Source organism: Drosophila arizonae, chromosome 2 (assembly GCF_054131065.1).
Source record: "Drosophila arizonae isolate 15081-1271.41 chromosome 2, UAZ_ARI_1.0, whole genome shotgun sequence".
Taxonomy (NCBI): Eukaryota; Metazoa; Arthropoda; class Insecta; order Diptera; family Drosophilidae; genus Drosophila; species Drosophila arizonae.
The window spans coordinates 27,513,350-27,537,246 of record NC_142922.1 but is presented as its reverse complement, the minus strand read 5'-3'; the positions used below and the strand labels follow the sequence as shown (position 1 = coordinate 27,537,246).

Genomic DNA, 23,897 nt, shown 5'->3' with positions numbered 1-23,897 from the left:
GCAACTACAGTACACCCCGTTGACTATTATATTAAATTCATAGAATATAAAAACCCTTGGAGTATTATGCAAAATTCATGGCATATAAAAGCTAAGATAACTAGCCTACAGGAGTGTCCCACAAATTGCACTGATGTCCCTTAGCCGATTTTCGGGCTTGAGCTGGGGCTGGCGTTGGGTGTGGCATTCAACAAGCTGACTATGCAATCGCCTTAGCTGCTGCTTCCAAAAGTGCCGGAGGCAGCCCTTTGTAGGTCGCTGAATAAAATACAAAAACAACACAAAAATCAATAGACAAAATAGATGGAGGTTAAAAACGCCTTTCTACAACGCCCCAAACCGCATCGCCTGACCCTGCCCCGCCCCGTACAAACCCGCCACGTAACTGAAATTCATTTTGCAAATTAGAAAGCGAGCCCCAAAAGTAATTTGCGAGCTGTCAGCGGTGTCGCGGAAAACTATCCGACTGCCCGGCCGGCCGGGTTCAAGTGCCTTCTGCATGGCTGACCCCCCCAAGCACAGCAAAGTCCCAATTGGCAACACTTTTGGGCAGTTGCCAAGTGGAAAGCGACAAGTTTTTGACCGTCAACCGGCGACGCGACGGCCACATTGTGCAAATACAATTCCAATTGCAAGGACAATGCTGCAACATGTCCCCAATGAGCTGGCCATTTCGTGGCGCATGCCACTTGCATTTCAGGGCTTTTTGCCTTGACCAGTTCCATATATACAACACACATACATATATGCATTGGCATTGGCCAACTTTTGCCGAGAAGCTCAACAGTTTGACAAACGGCAAAACTTTCGAGCTGCAAACAGACAAATACTAAATAATATATTTTCTTGGTAAATCTCATAATTGAATTTGTGCACAATTCTTTGGGATTGCGGTTGAATGTTTGCACTCTTAGCAGCGGAGATGTGTGTTCTATGTATGAAAATAGACCGCTCCAATATTTCAGTGTGGTTTTACAAATAGCAAATACTCTGCAAATAATTAGCTGCTCTATGACTAATGAATTAGCAGAGTGAACTACAGCTGGCAAAGTTATATGAAATAAAAAGGGAAAAGCTTATGTAGGGAATGCTCAACTAGAAAATATCTGGTCAATTTACTCTTTTTTTCTATAAAAATGACTTTCTGAGAATATACATAATATATATATTTTTTAAAATTTTGTTCTAGATAACTTGTTTTTATCACATTGCAGAACATGATAATGTTAAGAGAATGTATGTATTGTATTTTGTACAAACCAAATTTCTACAGTTCGAAGCATTTTTTTTTTTTTAATATATTTTCGTATTTTATATTTATATTGTTTTAACTTGTACACTTTATTTTATTTTTTTATTTTAGCTGTTTATTATTTAATTATATATTTTTTTTTTTAATTTAATTTTATTTTATTTTTTCAAATTTGAGAAAAGGTATATAGAGTCCCAAAAATATAGTAGATCTCTTTATATATAATCTCAAACTTTTTCAGTATTAAAACTACGATTTATAATCCATATATATAAGCAATTGTGTTGAGTTATTGCAAATAAATGATATAAGCTCGTACTTCATACGGTCTAAATTTACAATGACAAAATCAGAACAAGTCTGCCAGAAATAAGAATAAATTTATAAAATAACCGATGTGTAAAATATATATATATATATATATATATATATATATATATATATATATATATATATATATATATATATATATTTGTCTATTAAAGTATCCGATGTGTATCACTTTAAATTTAAAATTGATTCCATCACATTTACACTAATGCAAAAACTCGTTTGATGAGGTCCACAACAGTTCTATTGATAGTTCTCATTCAGAAACTTAAATATAGTATAAATAAACGACATATTTATCTTGCGGTCGTATATGCCTCTTTAAATGAATCACACGCAATGAGTGACAATAATATAAATTTGATCAAGTGTATGAGAGATATTTTTAATGAAATACTTATGGCTGGCTAATTCTGTAGCGTTTTTATTTTTGTTTGTTGCTATCAGACGATGATGTGGCTGCTGATGCGGCAGCCCAGATAAATGGGGAGATTCAGGGAAAAAACGATTACAAGACCAAATTGTAAGTGGAACAGAAAAAATAGAAGAATATATTTAAAGTATGCGGCGGGCAGGGCTGACGTCACGAACCATTCGTCGCTTGGGAAATTGTTTCACAAGCACAATTACCATAAACATCAACTCGAATTGGGATCATCTTTTGATATAAGAATATACACATAAACACACACATACATATTTATACAGATACTGGGCAAGTATAACAAGAGAGCATCGTGCATCTGGCCATTCAGCGCAAGGCCCGCCTGATATTATTTAGACATGCTCCTCCATCAACTGCCCCGCCCTGGACGGCCACACGTCATTAACACTGTAATTCTCAACATTTGGACCGACGATGATCATGATATGTGGTTTATGGATTTGGCAATAAGTTGCTTGGCTGCGTGCGATGGGACGGGCTGAGTGGAGTGGACGGCAGCATTGCTTCGCTTGCTTGGATTGACTGGATGACTCACCTGCCAGCAGTACGCTGTTGTTGTTCTTATTGTCATGGTCAACTGGAATGGAGGAGACGCGTTCGGCGCGCAGGCAGGCGACCACAGTGCCGGGCCGTCCATTCTTGCCCGATGCAGTTAGTTCAATGATCATGTCCATCGATTTCTGCAGCACTGCATCCATACGTATTATGCCCTCGGCCAGCGTTTTGTAGCCCAAAATTGTGCGCGATTTGTATTTCTTGCGGCGCTGCAACAAAATGACCAGTCTAAAAAAAAAGAGAAATGGTAGGATTGGTATATGAGTATCTAGTAGCAGCAAGATTTGACTCACCTATTGCCATCTCTCTTGATAAAGTGCGGATACTGCAAGCTAAAGTGCAAGTCTAGTTCCGTCTCTGTCAGTGGCAGAGCGCCGGTGCCGGTGCCGGTGCCGGAGCCGGAGCCGGTGCCGATGCCAGCATTACCAACATTCCCGGGCGTGCCAATCAGACCCGAGCCCCCAACCACATTGGCCAGCGGCGAATTGCCCTGCATGGAGCTCTCCCGGCTGGATGCCATGGATGTCAGTGCGCTGCCATTGATGGGTATCTCGTGGCTGCGCAGCGTTCGCTTTGAGCTTTGCATTTTGACCGCCAGCGAAAGCGAGCTCGTGTCCCCCGGCAGGGGAGTCAGGATGGAAAGACGCGTTATTGTCAACGAGCAGAGTCTGAAAATATGTTGAAAACGAAATGGTGGATTAATTAAATTAATTGAGATGCCTATCCTAAGTCAGCTTAATTGATTTATTTGCTTACAATTAGCCTGAATGAAATCTAATTAAAAGTTTAGTTTGTTTTCCTCAGCTAGACAGATTTCTTGTAACTGAAATTTACTATAAAATTTCACTTTTCGATTGACTCTTTCATCAGGCAAAGTATTTGCAATAAGTACAAATTTATTAATGGAAACTGTTGTTGTTTCTGTAACTCAATTAGTCCGAATTTTGTTTAGCTTGGCATCAAATTTATTATTTAATCAGTAAACAGCTTTCAACAGAGTCTACCAATTTAGCCGGGCTCATTCATATTTTCTAATCAATTTACACGTTACAAGAAATTTGACTACTCAAATACCCTTGATATTCTGTATGACTTAAATACCTCATAAAATCAACCAATGCGTACAGGGTATACGATAAGCGAGCAAATATGTAAGTGAAATGAAAAATTCCAAAGCAGAGCAAAATGAAAATCCCCGAGCCAAAGTGAAGAAAAGCATAAATATTTGTGTCGGTTTTATAGATCGAGAGAGTCCGAAAACTCTTTCCGGCATGAGCGAGCGATAAACTATAAAATAGAAGATGAAAATGAAAAGTACGCATAAAACACTCAACGCAATAGGTCATAAAAATATTACAAGAGGAAATTGTTTTCGTTATGGCCACAAAACAAAAACATAAAAAATAAACTGAGTCAAAGACAAGACAAGGAAGAGTTTTGCTTTTTTGTTTTTTGAGGATGTTAGATATGGGGAGGATGATGATGAAGCAGGTCAGCATTTTGCGCCCGATTGTGCAATATTTATATGCATATATATACTGCTTATTATTCAAGTATAAAAATAAATTATTTCCTGATTAATTGTGCCTTGTCATTTGTGCAGCCACAAAGAAAGCAACGTATTCAGATAAACAAAGAGTTTAAAGATAACGAACGCTCTTTTATAATAAGCTGTTGGGCCTTTTGTTGAGAGTTGTCCAATGGGCAGGGGGCACAAAACTCATGTGGGTCAGGCAATCGTCGTAATACACATATCCGGCTGCAAATGCAAATGGACTGAAGAGCCAACCAAGCTCGGCTCGAATGAAAGATGAATTCTTCTTCTTGCTATCCACTTTTGTTGTTAGCTTTTGTATTCCATGGTAATTGAATTCTCTCAAAACCTCTTAATGAAATCGCATGGCCTGGAATGCCGTTGGGGCCAAGTTCGGATTCGTCATACAATTCACCACTGAAATTAACAATTCAAACAGTCACCTCTGCTAACTACATGCAAATGCCATTGTCAGACGAAACATCTAGACGCACCAGATGTCAATCCATATATATTTATGTATATATATATATGCCAAATATATATATAGTATATGGCCAGTCGGTCAGCTACTCCGTATAGGGTGCACCTGTCAAGGCTAAGTGTTATTCGTGCATATCTAACAGTTATTGACACTTACAGAAAGTGAGCTAAATTTGTACAGCTTTATAAAGTAATGTATTTTTATAAGAAGAGTATATTCTTATTAGAGGACTATAAATATAAATATCAAAATAAAAACTTTACATAAAAAAAAATTAATTTAATTTATATATATACAAAAATGTATCAATTATTTAAATATGAAACTAAATTAAATTTAAAAAAAAAACAAATTATATTTTTATACATAAATGCGAATATTTTCTCATATGCCGATTATTAAGATTTTACAGTAATATTAAAATCTATTGAGATTTTACAGTAATATTAAAATCTATTGAGATTTTACAGTATAAAACTTTACAGTAAAGCTGTAAAGTGGGCATATTCTTTAACATTGGCCGAGTATACAGACATCCGAATAACAGACAGCCGAACAACAGGACCTGTAATGTAATGTAACCAATATGAACGTGTAATTTCAGTATTATTTATATTACTTTCAATCGCATAGCAAATGCCAGTGAATGTGTTATATACACATAAACATATAGTCATATCTTCACTGTTAGCCCCAATTAGACCATTCGCAATTGGGTCCCCTTTACTGCTATTTACTATTGCACTTCCATCAGTTAATTGAATAATAGAAATTATAATATCTAGCTTAAAAATCAGCAAACAGGAGATAATCGAAGCAATTAAGAGATAGCAAGTAACTATATGTGAATTTGCATATCAATGAATAATTGTTAATAATGTTAATCATGTGAATGAATGTGATATAGCGATATAGCTCTATAGCGGTTGTGGCGCTTGCATGTTACCTCTAAAAAAAAAAAAAAAAAAAAAAAAAAACACGTTTTCATTTGTTGATTTTGTTTTTGCTTTTCGCCTTTTATTTGTTTTTGTTTCTTTTTGGCAACACACGCACATGTGAATGTTACGAGGCGCACACGCCCCTTTTTGCACCGGTATTCATTGTTGATGGCCAAAACGTAATATATTACTTTTCGTTAGCATACAAAATGTATTATAATAATTATAGTTATTTATATAGGCAACGAGTTTTTTTATTTCTTATTATTTATTTAATTTATTAATGATTTATTTTATTTATTTTTTTATATTTTTTTAACACTTTTAAACATACGATAAGTTTCAATCTTTAAACACATTTTTGTATATGTTCTATATCTTAAATGTTTTTCATATTAAGTTTAAGTTCGTTTGCCTATGAAAAAAACAAAGTTTTATACCCCTTAGCTTTTATCAAAAACTTCTAAAAATGATTAAATATCAAACTCAAAAATTGTGTTACGTTAACCAAAATAAACCTTCATTCAACTGAGGAGTATCTCCGAGTCGTGCTATCTATCGCATATTTTTCTTTTATTACATTTTAGCTGTTTTTGTTGTGACAATGTGAATGGCTTGATCTATGTGAAGTGACTTTTGTTTTTGTTGTTGTTGTTGATGTTGTTATTGATTTGCTTTCGGCTTTTCTTTGGGAGCTTTTTGCTTTTTTCCGAATATTGTCAATGCGAATTGTTTGGGGTTTTTTTTATGAATGGCACACGTCGAATGGTGCCGGAAGGAATTTCGTTACGTTTCTCTTTTCGTTTTACTTTCATTTGATATTCAAATTTAACTTTACGACAAAAAAAAAAAAAAAAAGGTTCATTGTACTTCAAATAGGGGATAACTTGTGTCAAAGGCAAAAGCCAATATCGCATTACATTGGCTTGATTAATGACACATATGGGTGAATCGAAGAAACGGGAAGGCACTGATTGGAACCAAGGCTAAAACGAAAAACTTTTATGTGGTTCATCTTCTAAACGTTATAAGATTTCAGAACGCAGCTTAACTAATAAATTACTGCAATTAGTAAGCACTTGCACCCAGCTTCATAATAAATGCTCGACGAGAATTAAATACCTCAACTGCAGCTAGAAGTCGACTATAAATGGGTTCAATTATCAGCGCATTTCCTCAATATGCAGCGAAAGCTAAATTGAAACGCGAAAACCTGAGAGGAATGAAATTAAAGCTGATAACAGGAATTTTGTGAAGCTTAATCAGACAGAAACAAATACAAAAAATATTTGTATACATGAACTATGTTATATTGAAATCGCGAGCGCGTCAATCAAACTTAAAAAAACAGCCAGCCCCTACTGTCACTCGGTTTGGTTTGAAAATTGTGTCACTGGCGCGTTGCCCGCACCCAGACTGAGACTCGCCGGCAGCTCAGACTTAAATGCGGACGCACACACATAGCGGAGACCCGGACGCGACCCATCAGTCGCACATCACGATAAGCATCCATCAGCAAATGGGAAATACTTTGAACGGTGTTTTCAAGAGGGTTTCTACTAATGGATATTAGTGAAGTTTATTGTACACTATATAAATATACAAATTATTTTGGATGTCAGCAATATATGAAGATTTATTAATACACAAAATGTGAATAATAGAAAAAGTCACTATGTACACAAAATATATGATTAGATTATTATTTCATTAGAAATGGGAAGCAGTCAAAGTACAAATTATAAGCTGGAAATATGCCTATAAAAATGGTGAATCAAAAGAAAAGATAAGACATTGCAAAAGCCAGAAAAAGGCTATGTTAACATTAACAGCAAAAGAACTGGACTATTTCTATTAACTAACAGTTCAGTTAGTTTTAATGATTGCAAAACAGCGAATGTTTTACATGTAAAAGAACATTATTCTCTTAATTAACATTTCCACTGCAATTGTGGCAGAGATGTTATCAATAACAGCTTCGACACTAACATGTACTGTTTCTCGTTTGTAAACTGCACTCTTAACAGCGAAACAAGGAATGCTATAAATGTAAACGAAGAGAACATTTTTCTGTTAATTAACATTTGCATCGCATTTGCTCTAATAATAAGTCTGATATCTACTCCTTCTGTTTTGTAAGCTGCATCTTAATCATATATTGCCCCTAGATTTATCAATTTTTAAGGCTACCTTTAAACACACCTGCTTTGCAATTATTGCCATTGTGACAATCATTTAATTAGCACCTTCACAACATTTAAGTGAGCAATTTTCATAAATATGTTTTTCTCACTTAAGTTCCCTGTTTCATCTGACCTATGCCGATAGCGCTCTCGTATCTCGTGAATAGTCATTTGAATGCCAATGTAAAATCATGATCTACAATTGTTAATGTTGTTGCTGTTAACACCCCAAACACACAGATAGTCAGACAGTCGGACAGACGGACAGACATATAGACAGAGACAGTAAAGACCGTGCGATAACTGACAATTTTGTTAACATGTTATTTTGCAGTAGGCCGACACTCACTTGGCAAAAATACTCTCGCAGTTAGCGTTTCATTTGCGTGCCACGATGTTTGCCGACTCATGAGTCACGAGGGTCCAACACAAAAGACAGCGTTGGAGGTGGGGCGTCACTTAAATAGCATTTTGCATTTCCTGCAATGACAAGTGCCAGCCCAGTGCCCCGAGGGCTGCTCGTCGAGCTGCTCAAGTGAGCTCTACGACATCTGACGAAACCAAAAGACAACAAATGCTACAAATAAGATATTACAATGAGATATGTGTAATACGCTGCAGTATCTCTCTTCAGAATCTGAAGCATTTCTAATTTATTACTTAAGCATAGAGAAAACTAATTGAGAATCTAAGCTAGCTTACTTAAGTATCTATTTGCATTTGCTAATAACTTAACTAGCTGCCCCACCAAAGTGTATATTACACTAACGCAGATGATATGACAAAGAGCTGTTTAATGTCGCGACCTCAAGGACAACAAGAACGAGTATTAAGCCGACATACAGACAGACAGACCGACAGATCGACAGACGTCAAGTGTCATTGCACAGCAAATTGCCTCATTACAACAAAAGCAAACAAGAACAAAAACAAGAACGAGAACGAGAATAACAAGTGAGCCTCACAGATTGCCCTCCCCTGCCTTGCCCTGCCTTGCCCTGCCCTGCTTGCCCGAGCCAGACAGACGTCATTATCCCGAGCAGCCTACATTTTTCTCTGGGCTAATGCGAGTCGCGACTTATGAGCTATATTTGGGGATTTCATTTAAGTGCTCTATACTCCTGCTCCTCGTCCTTCTCCTCCTCCTCCTGCTGACACATGGCATATCGATTCACATGCATACATTATGTACGGCATAATTATTCTACGGGAAACATTACAAATTTCGGGGTAGATTTCTAAAAAATAAAAAGAAAAGGATTTGCATAGGTCCGGGCAAACCATGACTCATGAATCGGTAAAAACGTCCAGGCCACAAATTCTTAATGAATTTAAGGCACGAAACCGGTTTTGCATATTTAAAGGCGGGCGTATAATTAGGCGGTGTGTTCACCACCTGAGCTCGAACGTACAACTTTCTGCCTGTAATCATAAGTTTCGCACCGGCGCCAGTCTGGGCCAGACTTGGCAAGTCCTGCCCCACCGACGGACGGACGGCCGGACACACGGACTGGGTCATTGCATTATTGATCAAATGCATTTCGTATGCGTCGACGCTAACGACGTTTACTTATGCATGCCCCAACCAAAGACCCACGGCTGGCCACCCTGAGCGGCCCATTCAATTTATTCGAGAATTAAGCATGCTTCGACAATGCTCAAATGCCCCGGAAACAACAGTCGCTCAACAATAGCATCGGGAATGATAATCTGAATGAGAATGGGAATGGGAATGCGAATGCGAATGCGAACGGGAATGGGAATGAGAATGACAGCGCATGAGAGTGGAGCTCAGACGCCAAAAATAATTGAATGTGTGTGTGGGTGTGCGTCTGTGGCTCAACATTTTGAGGGGCCCGTTTGCCACAATTTAAATTGTTTAAACGCTCGCACAAATTCCAAATAACTGTCATTATATTCGATAGCGATATTTTCAAATAATGAATGTATGCAAAATACCCTGTAATAACTGCCAATTAGCAATGCCAAGCACCGACGTCTGCTATGTAAACATCAAAATAAGCTATAGTTGAGCTGATATTTTATAGTCTGATCTGATATGGTATATAATAGTGAATGTAATCATTTTAAGGATTAGTGTAAATTTAATATGTCCATGTCCACAGACGCTGTGGAAAATAAAAATATAAATTAAAATGTGTGTTGAACCGTGAATGAGTATTATTGAGTCGGTGGCTCCCGATTCCAACATTCTTCCTTGATGGTTTTGATATTGAAACAGAAATACAAACAATGTGTATAGGATTTGACACTTTACTTGTAATTTACTAATCTACAATCTAACAGTGCAATTTGAATTCCTAGCATTGCAGTGAATTAGAAAATAGTTATTTAATTATTTACAGCAGAAAATTGCAATAATTTGTTAACAAATTGCTGTCCAAAAGCCTTCAGCAATAATGCACAACAAATGCTCGACTACAATGGGGCTGTATAGTGCGAGTGGGCGTGTCTTTAATGACGTCAATATAAAATTCCACCGGGTTATTACAGTTCGTTGACTGAAAGCATAGCAAAGTCGCGCCCTCTTCGTCCTCATCGATAATTAACGAATGTCACTCGAAGTGCTGTATTTTACAACAGTCAACAACAATTAAAAACTACTACAACAGCAACAGCAACAGCCATATTATTGGTTATACTCCAATAAATATTCAAGCGGCAATTAAAAGGAAATTCGTTTCGTCATTAAAATGCAGCGAATGTGTTAAGTAATTTGTGAAAAACACAATTTTACGCCTATTTTTACGCAGCATTCCATACACGCCTTAGCTTGGTACGATGCTTTAAGTACTCAAAAGCCACTAAAAAGCCATAAAAACTGAACTATTGAAAATATTGCAGATAGCTTGCGTACTTTCAGTAAACATTGAAAATATCTACACTTAGGAAATTTCAGAATTTCAATTAAGAATCGATATTAAATATTCAATAAGAGTTGGCCAACAATTAAGAGGTATTTTTAAAGATTTAATTAGTTTAGAAACTATATTGAACTCAGTTTAATTACAAATAAGAATGACGAAAAATGCTATAGTTGTGGGCGAGCTAGGACTAAATAACCTGAATTCTAACAATATGTAATTTTGCAAATTATCTGCATATGATCTATTTATTCTATTGACCCACTATTGACCATGACTACTGACTATATGTTCAACTAATTTCAATTTAAATATTTTCGTCAAATTTTGCACCAAAAAATATGAGGAAAAAAGCAAATTGTATAAAGTAAATTCATAATCGTGAGACTCTACCTCTATAGCTTAAGCTTTATTTTATGGTAAAGTTATAATAACTCTGCTTAAATAGAGAAAAAAAAAGATGTATATATAAACTAAATGGAATGAAATATGTTTTCTGTTTCTAGTGCTTTTATATATAATAGTATGATAGATTTAATATAAAATTAAAAACGAACTTAAAATTAAGCAGGGACTGCTGGAGAGCTACTCAACTTAGGTTTAAGTGTGTGTTTATCGATGATCTGCAAATAAACTATCGATCCATGGCATTCTATACAAAATCGACATACGACATGCGACATACAATAAAACTGCCCTGACTAAATAGACTGTGCTGTTGATGCCAATCTTGCATATATGTATATATTTATATATGTAGCTATATACAATTACTGCGTTACATTAGTTTACATTTATGGCGTGCTTAAGCGTGTAATTTTATTAACAAGCCCAACAAATGCATTCGCTATACTCTTTCATTTATTTACTAAATTCGATTTGCCCAAATTGCGATTATTCATTTATATTTATATATATCGAATCGTCAATCAACGATGACAGACTCCAAAAATATCTTGATGGATTAAGCGAAAAGCTGAGCGCTGATGGCAAACAAACTTTGCACTTGGGCATAAACAAAGTACAGATAGATATATGTCCATATATATATAAAAATATATATGTGTGTGTGGATTTATGTAACATGAATGTGAAATGCAATCAATAAAATGGCATTGGCAAATTGCTTTTGTAACCATCGACGAAAAATGAACCGAAGAAACTAAATAAGCAACGCGTTAACTGACAGAAGCCGCAGCAGTGCTTAATAAAGAGCGATGGCTGGTTGCACGGTATGTAGGTAGATATTTAGCTGGGTTGGGCTGAGGCAGAGGCAGAGACAGAGGCAGTGGAGGGGGAGTGGTCGATGGGTCATATGATATATGGGTCATTAACAAATTGTTCAACGGCTTGGATATTAAATACATATATTGCTACACATACATGTGTCTGTGCTTTACATACACAAAAACAACATCGACAACAACAGCAACAAAACAATAACTAATAACAAATGCTGCATGAATCTGTCAACCGATTACTCATACGTCACGTTGACAAGGGTTCCCAACGGACAGCGGGGCCGACGCGTCGGTCACTCAATTGAGACGAGCGCCCAACACAGATGACTGCCGCTCAAAAGCAAGAACAAATTTGCTAACAATGCAGCCGAGTGACTTCGGTTTAAGCTGCTAAAAATAAATAACAAAATGCGAATAAATGTTGAAATGCTAGAAATAACTATTCAAGTGTTAGAATCAAGGCTAAGAGCAGAGAACACAAGCCACAAGGCTAGCACATTGGTCTAAACTAAACACTTTTTGCTAAAAATAAGGGAAGCAAGGCTGTGCGAATATAGAGCAAAAGTTATATAATTAAGGGCTGCTGTGAAAAACTATCAATAGAATCATATACTAGCTACACAGCTAACTCAAATGATAATCATTATTATTATTATTATTATGATTATATATTTCAATGCTGAGCACACGAATGTGTTTATGTTATATAATGCTATTATACACATTTACTCTGGGCATAAAGTCTTCTGGCATTTATCTATGTCAGGGTCTGCTCGGTAGAAATAAGGCGAATTCGTGTACTTATTAGAAAATCGTATAGACTTATTACATAAATTGTGCTTATTTATGAGGTTCTTGCACAGCTCTTTGTGACGCAAATCTATGGGATTTTGTTGACACTTTGTACGTAGAAAATTTATATAAAACAAAAACACAGACACACTTGGCTACAGACTTAGGAATTTCCTAGATGATTATATATATAAATAAATGTATATAGCATATATGTATATAGCGTAGACTCGTGTATATAAAATATACCCACACGTGCATGTATGTACCTTAAACAAATATTGGATTTATATGTTTTTTTTTTGTTTTTTTTTTTTAATGCCGCCCACAAATGTTGCCAAAAGCAAGGCAAGTGTGTTGCTAGACAAAATAAAAAATCTATTTAAGTTTAAAAAGTAAAAAGCTTAATGGAACTGGAACTGGAATGTGGACGACTAGCAGATACCTTAGATTAGTTGCAGGAAAAAATATACCCTCAAAGCGAGCCAAATTTAAGGCCAGCAAGCAAAAAAAAAAAATGCCGCACAAGGCGTGTCGAAATGGTTAACATGGGGAGCCCCATGTTGCCTCAATATTGGGCCACGCCCCAAGCCGCCTGCGCTGCAGGACAGTGTAAAATGAGTCCCATAAAACTAACCAGCGCCTGACACTTTGCCTTTAAAGTGGTTGTGGCTTTACCCAGCAATATGTGCCTTGGGTCTCCCTCTACCTCTTCCTCTGTCTTACTGTGTGTGTGTGTGTATGTGTGTTTGTGCTCTTTGCTGACATTGCTACTGAAACACTGCGGGCGACGAGCACAGCACAGCACAGCAGGATGCCATCGCCTACCAAGTTAGCTGGGCGAACGAATTTCTCAGTTTAATTGAAATTGACCACTTCCGAGAATTTGACGACTTGGGGGAATTGACAAATGTTGCCATTCAAATGAGAAGTTCACAGCAGAAAACAGGGAAATGGAAGTGGAAAATGGAAAATTGCTTGATTCACTTGGTTTTATTATGCCAAATTCTCTTAATATTGATAGGAATTGCCTTTGTGAGTTGAGGAACAAGAAGATAAACTCAAAATTTCAACTTGGAAATTTCATTAAAATTTATTAAATATAAAATTACATTTTGCCAGCTGAGCTTTCTTTGGCATGTGGGCGAATATAATTTGAAATTTAATCAACAAATTAAATTTAACTAAATCGATATGGGAAACATCTTTCAAAAACCGAAATGATTGACGGTTCATTCTGTTTTCTATTGAGCCAGAATTGCTTTCTTATTTTATATACAATCAATTATTGAATTTGTTTAGAGCATTAACACATGTACCGACGTATGGTTGCCTTAGAAAAACTTGTAATTTATAAGCTGCCATTGAGATGCCCATTGATTTTACTTTCTTTAAGTTTTTCCACATAAAAAAGCCATATTGCTGAACTGCTTCGACATATGAATGCCACACTTTTGTATACAGAAGCATATATTGTGGCATACCTCATAAACAATAAACGAGTTTGTTTATTTTCTGCAAAGCGAATGATTTCAGATTTTTGTGTGCTTCACTCAAAAAAATAAAAATAAAAATAAAAATAAACGGAATTTTATGTTTTTATATTTAAGTATGCCAAACATTTGCTGAAATATTATTGAATACACACATTGCCGTTCTGGAGGTCTGCCTTTGATCAGAATCGATTTTATCAATCAAAACTTGACCGCTAAATATAGGGTATTATCAAGAACTCTTATCTTTCAGCACAGAATTCATACACTAATCAAATTTTAAAAACACCCAAAGTACTTTGCCAACTTTTCTGTCAATAAAGGTGAAAGTAAAAGCTCTGCAGTAAATCCGAATAAAATATGCTTGCAAAAGTTACTCTTTGAAAAACTGGAGCATTGTTAAGAACTGCCTCGGCTGCCGCTCTCTGGCTTCTTCAAAACTGTGCTAAGTGGCTGAGGCAAAGTTGAAGTCTTCATTTACCTTCCTTCCTCATGCTATCGACCTCTATGAATATGATTTCAAGATTGTCAAAGTTCTGCCTTAATATCCACTTTACATACCCTGTACGCATTGAAAATAGGCAGAAAGGGTATGCATTTTCTGAGCAAGGCAGGGTTGAACCTCTCTCTATAAGGAGAGAATCAGAATCAGAGTTGATGAGGATGAGGATTCAAAATTGTATACATATATCTTACTATAGAATGTCAATATTTGTATTTGAGCTGAAAGTCTAGGCACAGATAAAGCTGAAATAAACTGCTCTACACGAACTTCCGGGTATTTGCTAGTCGGGCAAGCCCCAGCCAGGGCACTCTTGCTTTTTATAATGTCAGCTCATAATATTAATGAAAAACCATATGAATAATCTAAGCAGCAGTGGCCAGAATTGATGTCAAGCAGATTCTTTAGTTTTGGCCAAAGCGCCTCTACTAACTGGGCCAACAACAAGACAGAGGGGCAACGGGCCAAAACGGCAGCTCAAAATTGCCGCAGCTACGATTCATTAACATTTTGAGGCCATTCGGATCTTTGCTTTTGTCTTGTGTATCACAAGAAGTGGCGCTCTCTTTCAGTTAATGGCAGGCAGGTTCGCCACATTTCATTTTGGAGTGCATGCAAAAGTTTGAAGCATTTTCAGCGCCTTTCACTTTCAAATTGATTATTATTATTATTATTACTTTTTTTTATATTTTCGACCAGCTTCCACTTATGTTTATATGTTAGCAGCCGTCACATGTGCCGCGCCACACTGGCTTCAATTCAACATTTGCCACTTGACGACGGCACGAGACGCAGATAAGAAAAAAAAAAATATTGCGAACGCAAAAGTTAAAAGCCATAAAAAATGGAAAAGATAAAAAACAGTTCAAATGATGCGATATGATTCAGCAGCGGGGTTTTATTTGCGACTCGCTACTCGACTTTAATAAACTAACTGCAGAAGATATATACCTTTTGTGTGTATTTTGTGTGCAATTAAATATGTATTTAAATATGCATGGGTGTATATAGTAGACAAAATAGATATTGTATATCATTTATCTTTGCAAAATAATAATACATCGAATGTAATTACTCATCTAATCAAATTACTATATATTGCATATAAATAAATATATCTCTATTAATCTTCGCATATGAGAATTAATTATTAATTAATAATTAATTAATTATTTATACATAAATTATTAATGTCTATAGATAGTTTTCTTATATATCCCGCGTTATGATAAGACCGATTATTAAGAGAAACATTTATATTTATGCAAAACATTCTATTTCCTTAATCATCTAGTCAACTTACTATATAAAAATTAAATAAACATTTAATATTATCTATCTTTTATAACGCTCAATTTATATATAAATAGTTTAATTGGTATAGCATGCGACAATTATTAAGGTAAACTTGAGTATATAATATATATGTAACATCCAAAACATTTTTCTTTATTCTATGTTTATTCGTCTACTCAAATTAAGTATATTAGAATTAATTAATTATATTGGTATTTAATTAAGTTTTCATATTTAATTTAATACTCTATGTCAATATAAATTGTTTCCTTATATAGGGGGCATTGGAGTTAGACAAATCATTTATATAAATTTTGGTTTACTACACAGAAATATCCATCTATTCAATATGTTCCGAGCTTTGCCAATTTGTAGCTGTAAAAAGTTAAACTAAAATATGAATAGAAGAGCATTTCATCTGTAAGTGAATTTCATATTTTTATTTACTTAATGAATAACCAGCCAACAACAACTATAGCAGATATTCGAGTTGGTTCAACCCATTCACTGAACACTCATACTTGATCGTGAGTCATCAACGACGTCATCTTTAGATGAGACAATGTACTTTGAAGAGAATGCACTTATCAGAGCTTCAAATTTGTGTTAAATTACAAAATTTATTGAAATTAAGTGGCTGCTGAACTTGAACTGTAATAAATAAGACTGCGACAAGCATCATCCATGTCTCGTGACTAGGCATATGGATTAATACATCTAATGGTTTATCTAGCTCTGAGTGCTTATGTTAATATTTCACACTATTTACAAGCCCATTCAAATTTGATTGCATATTTCAATTTGCATCTGAATATCAGAAATTAATGTTGCGTAATGCGAATCAGCATTCCGTTTTAGGGCCACTGAATACGGCGCAAAGTCTTGGACAGCAAATATAATGCCAAATTGAATGCACACGAGAACTGCATCCCAAATTTGATTGCATTTTTATGGCCAATGGAGTGGCCGATATACATACACATATGTGTATGGATGTGACTGTATGTATGTATGCATTTATGTACATACACACATATATGTATATTCAGCGTTGGCGTTGGCACTGGAAAAACTGGCGACTGCAGCCACAACAAAACTGATTATTTTCGTTTGCTTTTGCTTTCTCATTATATACTCTGTAATAATACGAACTTGAGCAGTTAAGAGGTTTTATAAAGACAAAAGAATTGAAACATAAATTAAAATAAAATGTTATACTTGGTCAAAAAATAAATAAGATATTTCTATAGAATAAAACAAATTTAAAAAAAATGTTAGACTAATAAAAAATATAAGAATAAATATATTCTTTGGTTTGCTAAATAGATTTATTTTATTTTTTTTAATTAACGATTAGTTTTATTATGTATTTATATCTAACAAATAAATATAAAAATAACAATACAAATTAAAATTGGTTAAAAATTAAATACTTTGTCGACGCAATGATTAGATCTTAAACATAATAAGTAAAAACTAAAATTTAAATTAAAAATAAACTTAAAGAACAAACATATACTTTGCATTTGTCAACGCGTTTTTAAAGATAATCGCAACTCGGCATAAAATAAACAAATGTATACAGATATATATATCAAATATTTATCATATAGCTCATAAAATGATCAATATTTCGATGATATTTGTTTAGGCTATGCACATTTAAAAAAAGGAAAATTCACACGTTCACTACCTTTCATATACACTAAGCTCAATGTGATATTTGTGACATTTACGATAAGCAAACATATAAACAACATTTTTAATGGTTTTACACAGGGTAACTAGCTAGTCGAGCACAGGTGGGGCAAACCACATCTTACTATTTTTTTGTCTTCTTCGTTTTGTTTATTTTGGGTTACTCCATAAAAGTCATGGGCCCAGAGCAAAAACCTGCGCTGCATTCAACTGTTTCGGCCTGGGTCTGGCCTGTGTAGAGCTCACTCTACATGCTAATAAATTGCAGTTTTATGGTCATGCGTGTGTGTATGTGTGTATGTTTGTGTGTGTGATATGCAGATGTGAGCGACAGACAGGCAACGATTTATGCAGCTGACATCCGTTGCTCGTTTGGACGCTCGTCAAAAGCGGAAGTTTCCTGCGACTAGTCGTAGGTATCCAATCCATTGTTTTCTTTGCTTTTGTTGTTGTTGCTGCTGCTGTTGTTGCTGGTATGGTTATAGCCACTGGCAGCTCCACTTTGGCACAGGTTGGCGGACGACAAGTCAACAAACTTAACGTTGACGCTGCATTTTGTTGACGTTGCTGCCACTTGCTCTTGTCCATTGGCCCTCTCTCTCACTCTCCCTCTCTCTTTGCTGGCTGTCTCTTTTGTTGAAGAGCTTTGCAAACAGAAGGCCATGCCATGCCACCAGCTCCTTGGTTGAGTCAGACTGTCTTCAGATATTGGGACTGTGTTGCCATTGTTGTTGCCAGCTCCTGTTGCTGCCACGCAACATGCAACCAACTACCGAGTGTTGCATTTCGTATCTTTATTAAGCTTTGTTCATTGTTGTCTAGGCTCCACTAGCCAGCGAATCCCCTTCGTAGCTCATATCGCCAGCTATGGCTCATTTCATATAATTGACTCTACCCTTCCCTTCCACTTCCATTTCACGCTGTCGGCCCTAATGACCACAGAGATTTTCCAGCTGGTCGGTGAAAATGCATTAGCATTAACCTAACGCCAACTTATAAACAGCCGCAGAACGCAGCTAATGCGATTATGGGTTTGCTCTCTCTCTCTCTCTCTCTCTCTTCACCATTCTCACTCCCACTTGGGAGAAATGTGAGTTAAGCCAGGCTCAAATTAGTTGGGCTTGCAGCTTGCTGCGGTATTTGGGTCAGCAACGCAGTCGAGAAATCGATGCGGTTTAGAATCGATTCGAGTTGAACAAAAAACAAGAATTCCGCAATTTATACAGTTTGGACCATTTGTATAAGTTTGTGTATTTATTTACTGCAAAAAAAAGTTCAAATTCTTGCACTGTTATTCCACAAGATTGAAAAGCATCTATTGACTTGGGCACGTACTTTACATACATTCTTTTCATTAAGAAAAAATTTAGCTAAATTTATCCATATAAATCGATCAAGTGCAGATATAATTTTGTAAATCAAAAAAAATATTTTTTACAGCAAAATTTACTACACAAAGTGAGAAAATATTATTCAGACATAGTTTTTGTGATATGTATATAGTGCAAGTCATTATATACACGCATAGAGCATATATCGAATATACTCTTTACAATAACAGAATCAGGAAAAACGGAGTTTAATGATATCAAAATATATTAGAAGAAGACTTTTATATACATACAAATATATAAAATACTCAGCCCTTCGATTTACGTAAAGAATATTATAAATAGTCAAATAGTATGAATATAGTATAGTAGTAGAATGGTAGAGTAGTTAAAATAACAAATAAATAAATTAGATAAAAACTAATACTCGATAATTTCATTTTCAATTTCGAATTTCTGCCACACCCTGAGAACAGTGTATTGCGCAGTCGAGCATATACGCTGGCAACGCTTTAAGGTATTTTTGTTTTTGTTCGTTTTTCATTTATTATACTAATTCTCGTTTGGCTGCAATAAATTAGGTGCCAAGCCCCTTCTTCAACATGCAACTGAAACATCAGACAGTAAAGTCCATTAAAAATCGAACGCATTGCAGTAGCTGGCTTTTGCTTTGCATTACAACAACAACAGAAACAACAACAGCAGTCGTAGAAGCAAATTGAATGCATTTACAAATGTTTTTTGTCTAAATAGCAAACTAAAATAACAACAACAACAGCAAGACAAACAAGACAAATAAATGCAGCAGCAGATATTGAAACGACGCTGCTGCTGCAGGGAAATTTCTATTCGATTCAATTTGTCAAATGCCCACACACACACATAGAGGGAACTCGTATGTGTGTATACTTGCGTGTGTGTTTGTTTCTTTATTCTTTTTGTTGTTAAACACAAACAAAAAGTTCAAGGCTAAAATTTGGTGGGCAACATGCGCGCAAATAAAACAAAATTTAGAAAATAAATTAAATCTTCGAATAAATGAATTTAAAATACTCTTACGAAATGTTACTTAATATTGCTTTTACTATTGTAAAATTTATTTCAGCTATAATTTGAATAATATTTGAATAAGCTTTTTAAAAATGGTATAAAATATAAAATTGAAAAAAGAATAAATAATAAATAAATTTAAAAAACATTATGTATACGTTATATGCTATATGTTTATATGCAAACACATGTATATAAATATGTACATACGTTTATGTAAATTTATTTATTATTATTTTTATATTATTTATTTTACGTATGTATAAAATATAGATTATACCAAATTTGTATTTATATATTTAAAAGTATTTTTTATTGCTATTATTTTTGTTTTTTGTTTTTCTCTACATCAAAGAATTTTGCTTTAAGCCCAAAATAATTTTCAAATGTTTCAAAATAAATAATATTTATTATTCCCATCGAGCTTGAAGACAGTTGTAAATTGTTTTTCATGCATTTTCCATCCTGGCAAATGGAATTTTCCCAATTTCTGTGGTCATTCAACTCTTTTAGCTTGCATAACCCAGTTAGTTAGAAGAGTATTTGAATTTGAACAACAGTTGTTTAAATTCAACTTGCTCAGTTACATAGAGAAATATACGATAAAAAAGCACAACAACAAGAAAATAATAGAAAATTGTATCAACAAAATAAGTATGTCATTCAGCTAATTGCGCCTTGGCTGCTGGCTGCTAGCTGTTGGCTGTTGGCCGTTGGCGTTCAATTAATTTCTCGTAAAAGCATTGCCGCATGTTTATAAATTCACATTTAGTAAGGAAAAGCTGTTATGCAGAGAGTTTATCAAAACCTTGTCGCCAGGTGCTCTATTTTAAGCACACACAGAGAAAGGCCCAACAAAAAATCTATACACATATTTCGCATTTGCGATATTATAAATATATACATGAGCGCCAATATGTATATATATGTATATACGTAGCATACATAAGATCTGATCTGTCATGTGCCCGAAAGAATTTTGTTTACACAAATTGCTACGAAATAATTGTGGCGATTCCCAGCTAAGATTAAGCATCAATTCTAAAGTGCGCACCAATCGGACCTAGCCCAAACTGACACCTTACTCTAATCTATTTTGTTTGCTAGTTGTCCTCTGGTAACCTACAGACAAATATAACTACATAGATTATCTGAATCCAGCGTAAATATTGAGCTGAAAAGTATGTTGAGCAAGTAAAGATTATTGGAACTAATAGATTTCTGGAACTTTGCGATGCTCTAAAATTTGTTTGCATTGGAATATATTGCAATGTTAAAAATCTGAAATGCTCCTGACATACATCAGTCAATCTATATTGCATTGTTAGGCTGGAACTAAAGTTATCTGTTTGTAAGAGCAAATATACATGGTAAATAGGGAGCGTTTTGAGTTATTCGAAACACCTTATATATCATTGGCTTTCTTAATAACACTCTTCAAGAGGTAGTCATTTAATATCTATATTCAACATTTATTTTCATACTCTAAACCCATTGAAATTAGGAAGTCAGGGCATATATGGTTGAAATGGATATAACAGGCAAAAGGAGCTGTAGCAGACCTCATAGAGAATATATTTATATTCTTGATCAGGGCTATGAGCTGAGTTTATTTAGCCCTATCCGTCTGCGTGGGCGTGTGCATTAGTTCTTTTTTCTGTGTATGCAGAAAAAAATTATTAGAATATCCATTCATGGTATATCGTAGTCGAGCCCGCTCGACTAGATCACTCTTCTTACTTCTTCTTCTTCAATTTTTATTTATTTTTTCAGCTGTCAAAATAATAATACATTTTACATGCTTATTTTAATCTAATTTACGACTTCCCCCCGTCCTATTTTGCTGTGTCACATGATAATTGATAATTGAGCTTATTATATGATTATCTTTAACAATAATGAGCATTCGGATCTAGTTCAAATTTTAAGAGAGCGAAGTCATTCACTCTTTTGATTTATAATAACGCTCTTCTATGCGATTTTAAATTTCTGGCAACATAAGCTTTCTTTTGATTCTAAGCAATGCCTTTCTATGCGATTTGCATAAATTTGATAGTATATATAGAACTGAATGCATAATATTATATCTAACGAAAACATTTATTTTGCACTGTGTTAAACTATCTTAGAAATTACTATTAAAACTATATTCAAATTGAGAATTTCACAGCTTTAAGCCATTTATCCAAAACTGTATACATGTTACAGCAACATTAACCTCTTTTGATTTAAAAAGAAAAAACGCCTTTCTATGCGATTTGCATATGTTTTGCAGTAAATTATGTAAAACGAAATTATTTATTTATATTTGTGTCGAATTATGTGAAATGAATAAAATAGTATGAGAGCCCTATTTGGGCTTACCTTGTTAACAATTTTATAGTATTAAGCCAACATCCAACAATTTATCGCACCTAATACATATTCATTTCTTCATATCTGTGCACTATCTTTAAGTAATTCCGTTATAAATACTAATATATAAAGTCGATGTCAAGCTGCTTTAACATTGCATTTTGCATCGCCAGGCACACATCCCATCGCTCAAATCCACTTATAATCAGTGATAGCAAAACATTTGATGTGAGTTTAATGCCAGCACAGCCGGACGCAAAACAAGTCTCCGGCTCGTCTAGTCCAGCCCAGTCTAGCCATCAGGCTGGGCTCTGCACGTACTCTTGGTCAATCAGAGGCAAAGTAACGATTTGTTGCGTTAATGCCGCGTGTGCCCTAATACCAGGCCATAATGCCGTACGTGCCGCAGATAAATACCGAATCGCATAAAAAAATAAACCAAGCTGTTGTAGTTGTTGCCAATATGACGAAGATGACGATGATGGGGATGGAGGAAAAAGGTCGACACTCACAAGCATATTGACCCTTAAGGAAAACTGTGTGCTTTCACGCTTCGCAAATGGCAGTGGAAGCTGATAACAACAATTTGTTTACGTAAACTGTCTCATCTCGGGCGGGGCGCAAGCGAACGCATAATTATAAACAAACAACAGACGGGCTGTCAAAAAAAAAAACAAAAAACTTGCTCGATTTAGCTCAAGCCAGAGTCGCATCGGTGTTTGACCTTTTTTGGGCTGAGATAAACAAACAAAAGGGGGAAAATCTAAAATTGATACCAGCTAGAGTGTCTGACTAAATGATACCCTATACCTACTCGGAAGTATAAGCTTAAGAGTGGCAGATAAAAAATTTTATAACTAACGATATCAATATCGATATATAAATAATATAACAGTTTACAGCTGAATGCACACAGCAATACAACCCATTTTAGAGATTTTTCACTGGGTAGCGAGTGCATGACAAAGGTAAAAGGTTACGATGAAATGTATAGGTAGCTATATATATTTATATATACAAATATACAGCGCAGTTACAGCGAGACTCTGTTTACAAACAGCTTAAGAATATAGAAATTTCAATTGATGCTCTCTCTCTCTCGGGCCAATAATAATTGAAGCGAACATATTGATTGCTATGAAAAGCTAAACTCTGATAAATGGCGATTCGAGGAAATTATGTGGGGTCTTTAGACATTTTAGGTATTTTGTTGTTGTCAAAATAAACTAAAGTTCTCATAGCTTATCTATGGGTAAACACGCGCCAGATTCTGTATAGTATTTTTGTTTTATATTCTGCGTGTGACTCACGCGAATTTGGCAAATAAAAAATGTATTATTAAACTAAAAATCTCTAATCTCACATTAGGGTCACTAGCACAGATGTCAGATGTACGCCAATAGATATGTCAGTCAAGTCGAAATAGCCAACAACAACAATGCAATTGTTTTGCAATTATTGTTGCTGTTTACAAATGAAAATAAAAAGAAACAAGAGCAAGAAACACAAAAGTTCAAAACTTTTTTCCAACTG

The 23,897-nt window shown here is 35.1% G+C and overlaps 1 protein-coding gene across 4 annotated transcripts in view; it reads right to left on the bottom strand.

The window, feature by feature from the left end:
* Nucleotides 1-23,897, bottom strand: part of KrT95D (phosphofurin acidic cluster sorting protein KrT95D) — a 39,950-nt gene that overhangs the window by 13,919 nt on the left and 2,134 nt on the right. For all 4 annotated transcript variants that reach the window (XM_089473616.1, XM_089473624.1, XM_089473620.1 and 1 more), the window contains 2 exons: nt 2,876-3,250; nt 2,563-2,810 (listed from right to left, as the gene is read on the bottom strand). In XM_089473616.1, coding sequence (XP_089329742.1) covers nt 2,563-2,810; nt 2,876-3,250 — 623 coding nt within the window. Of the gene's footprint in view, nt 1-2,562; nt 2,811-2,875; nt 3,251-23,897 lie in introns of those variants that run through there.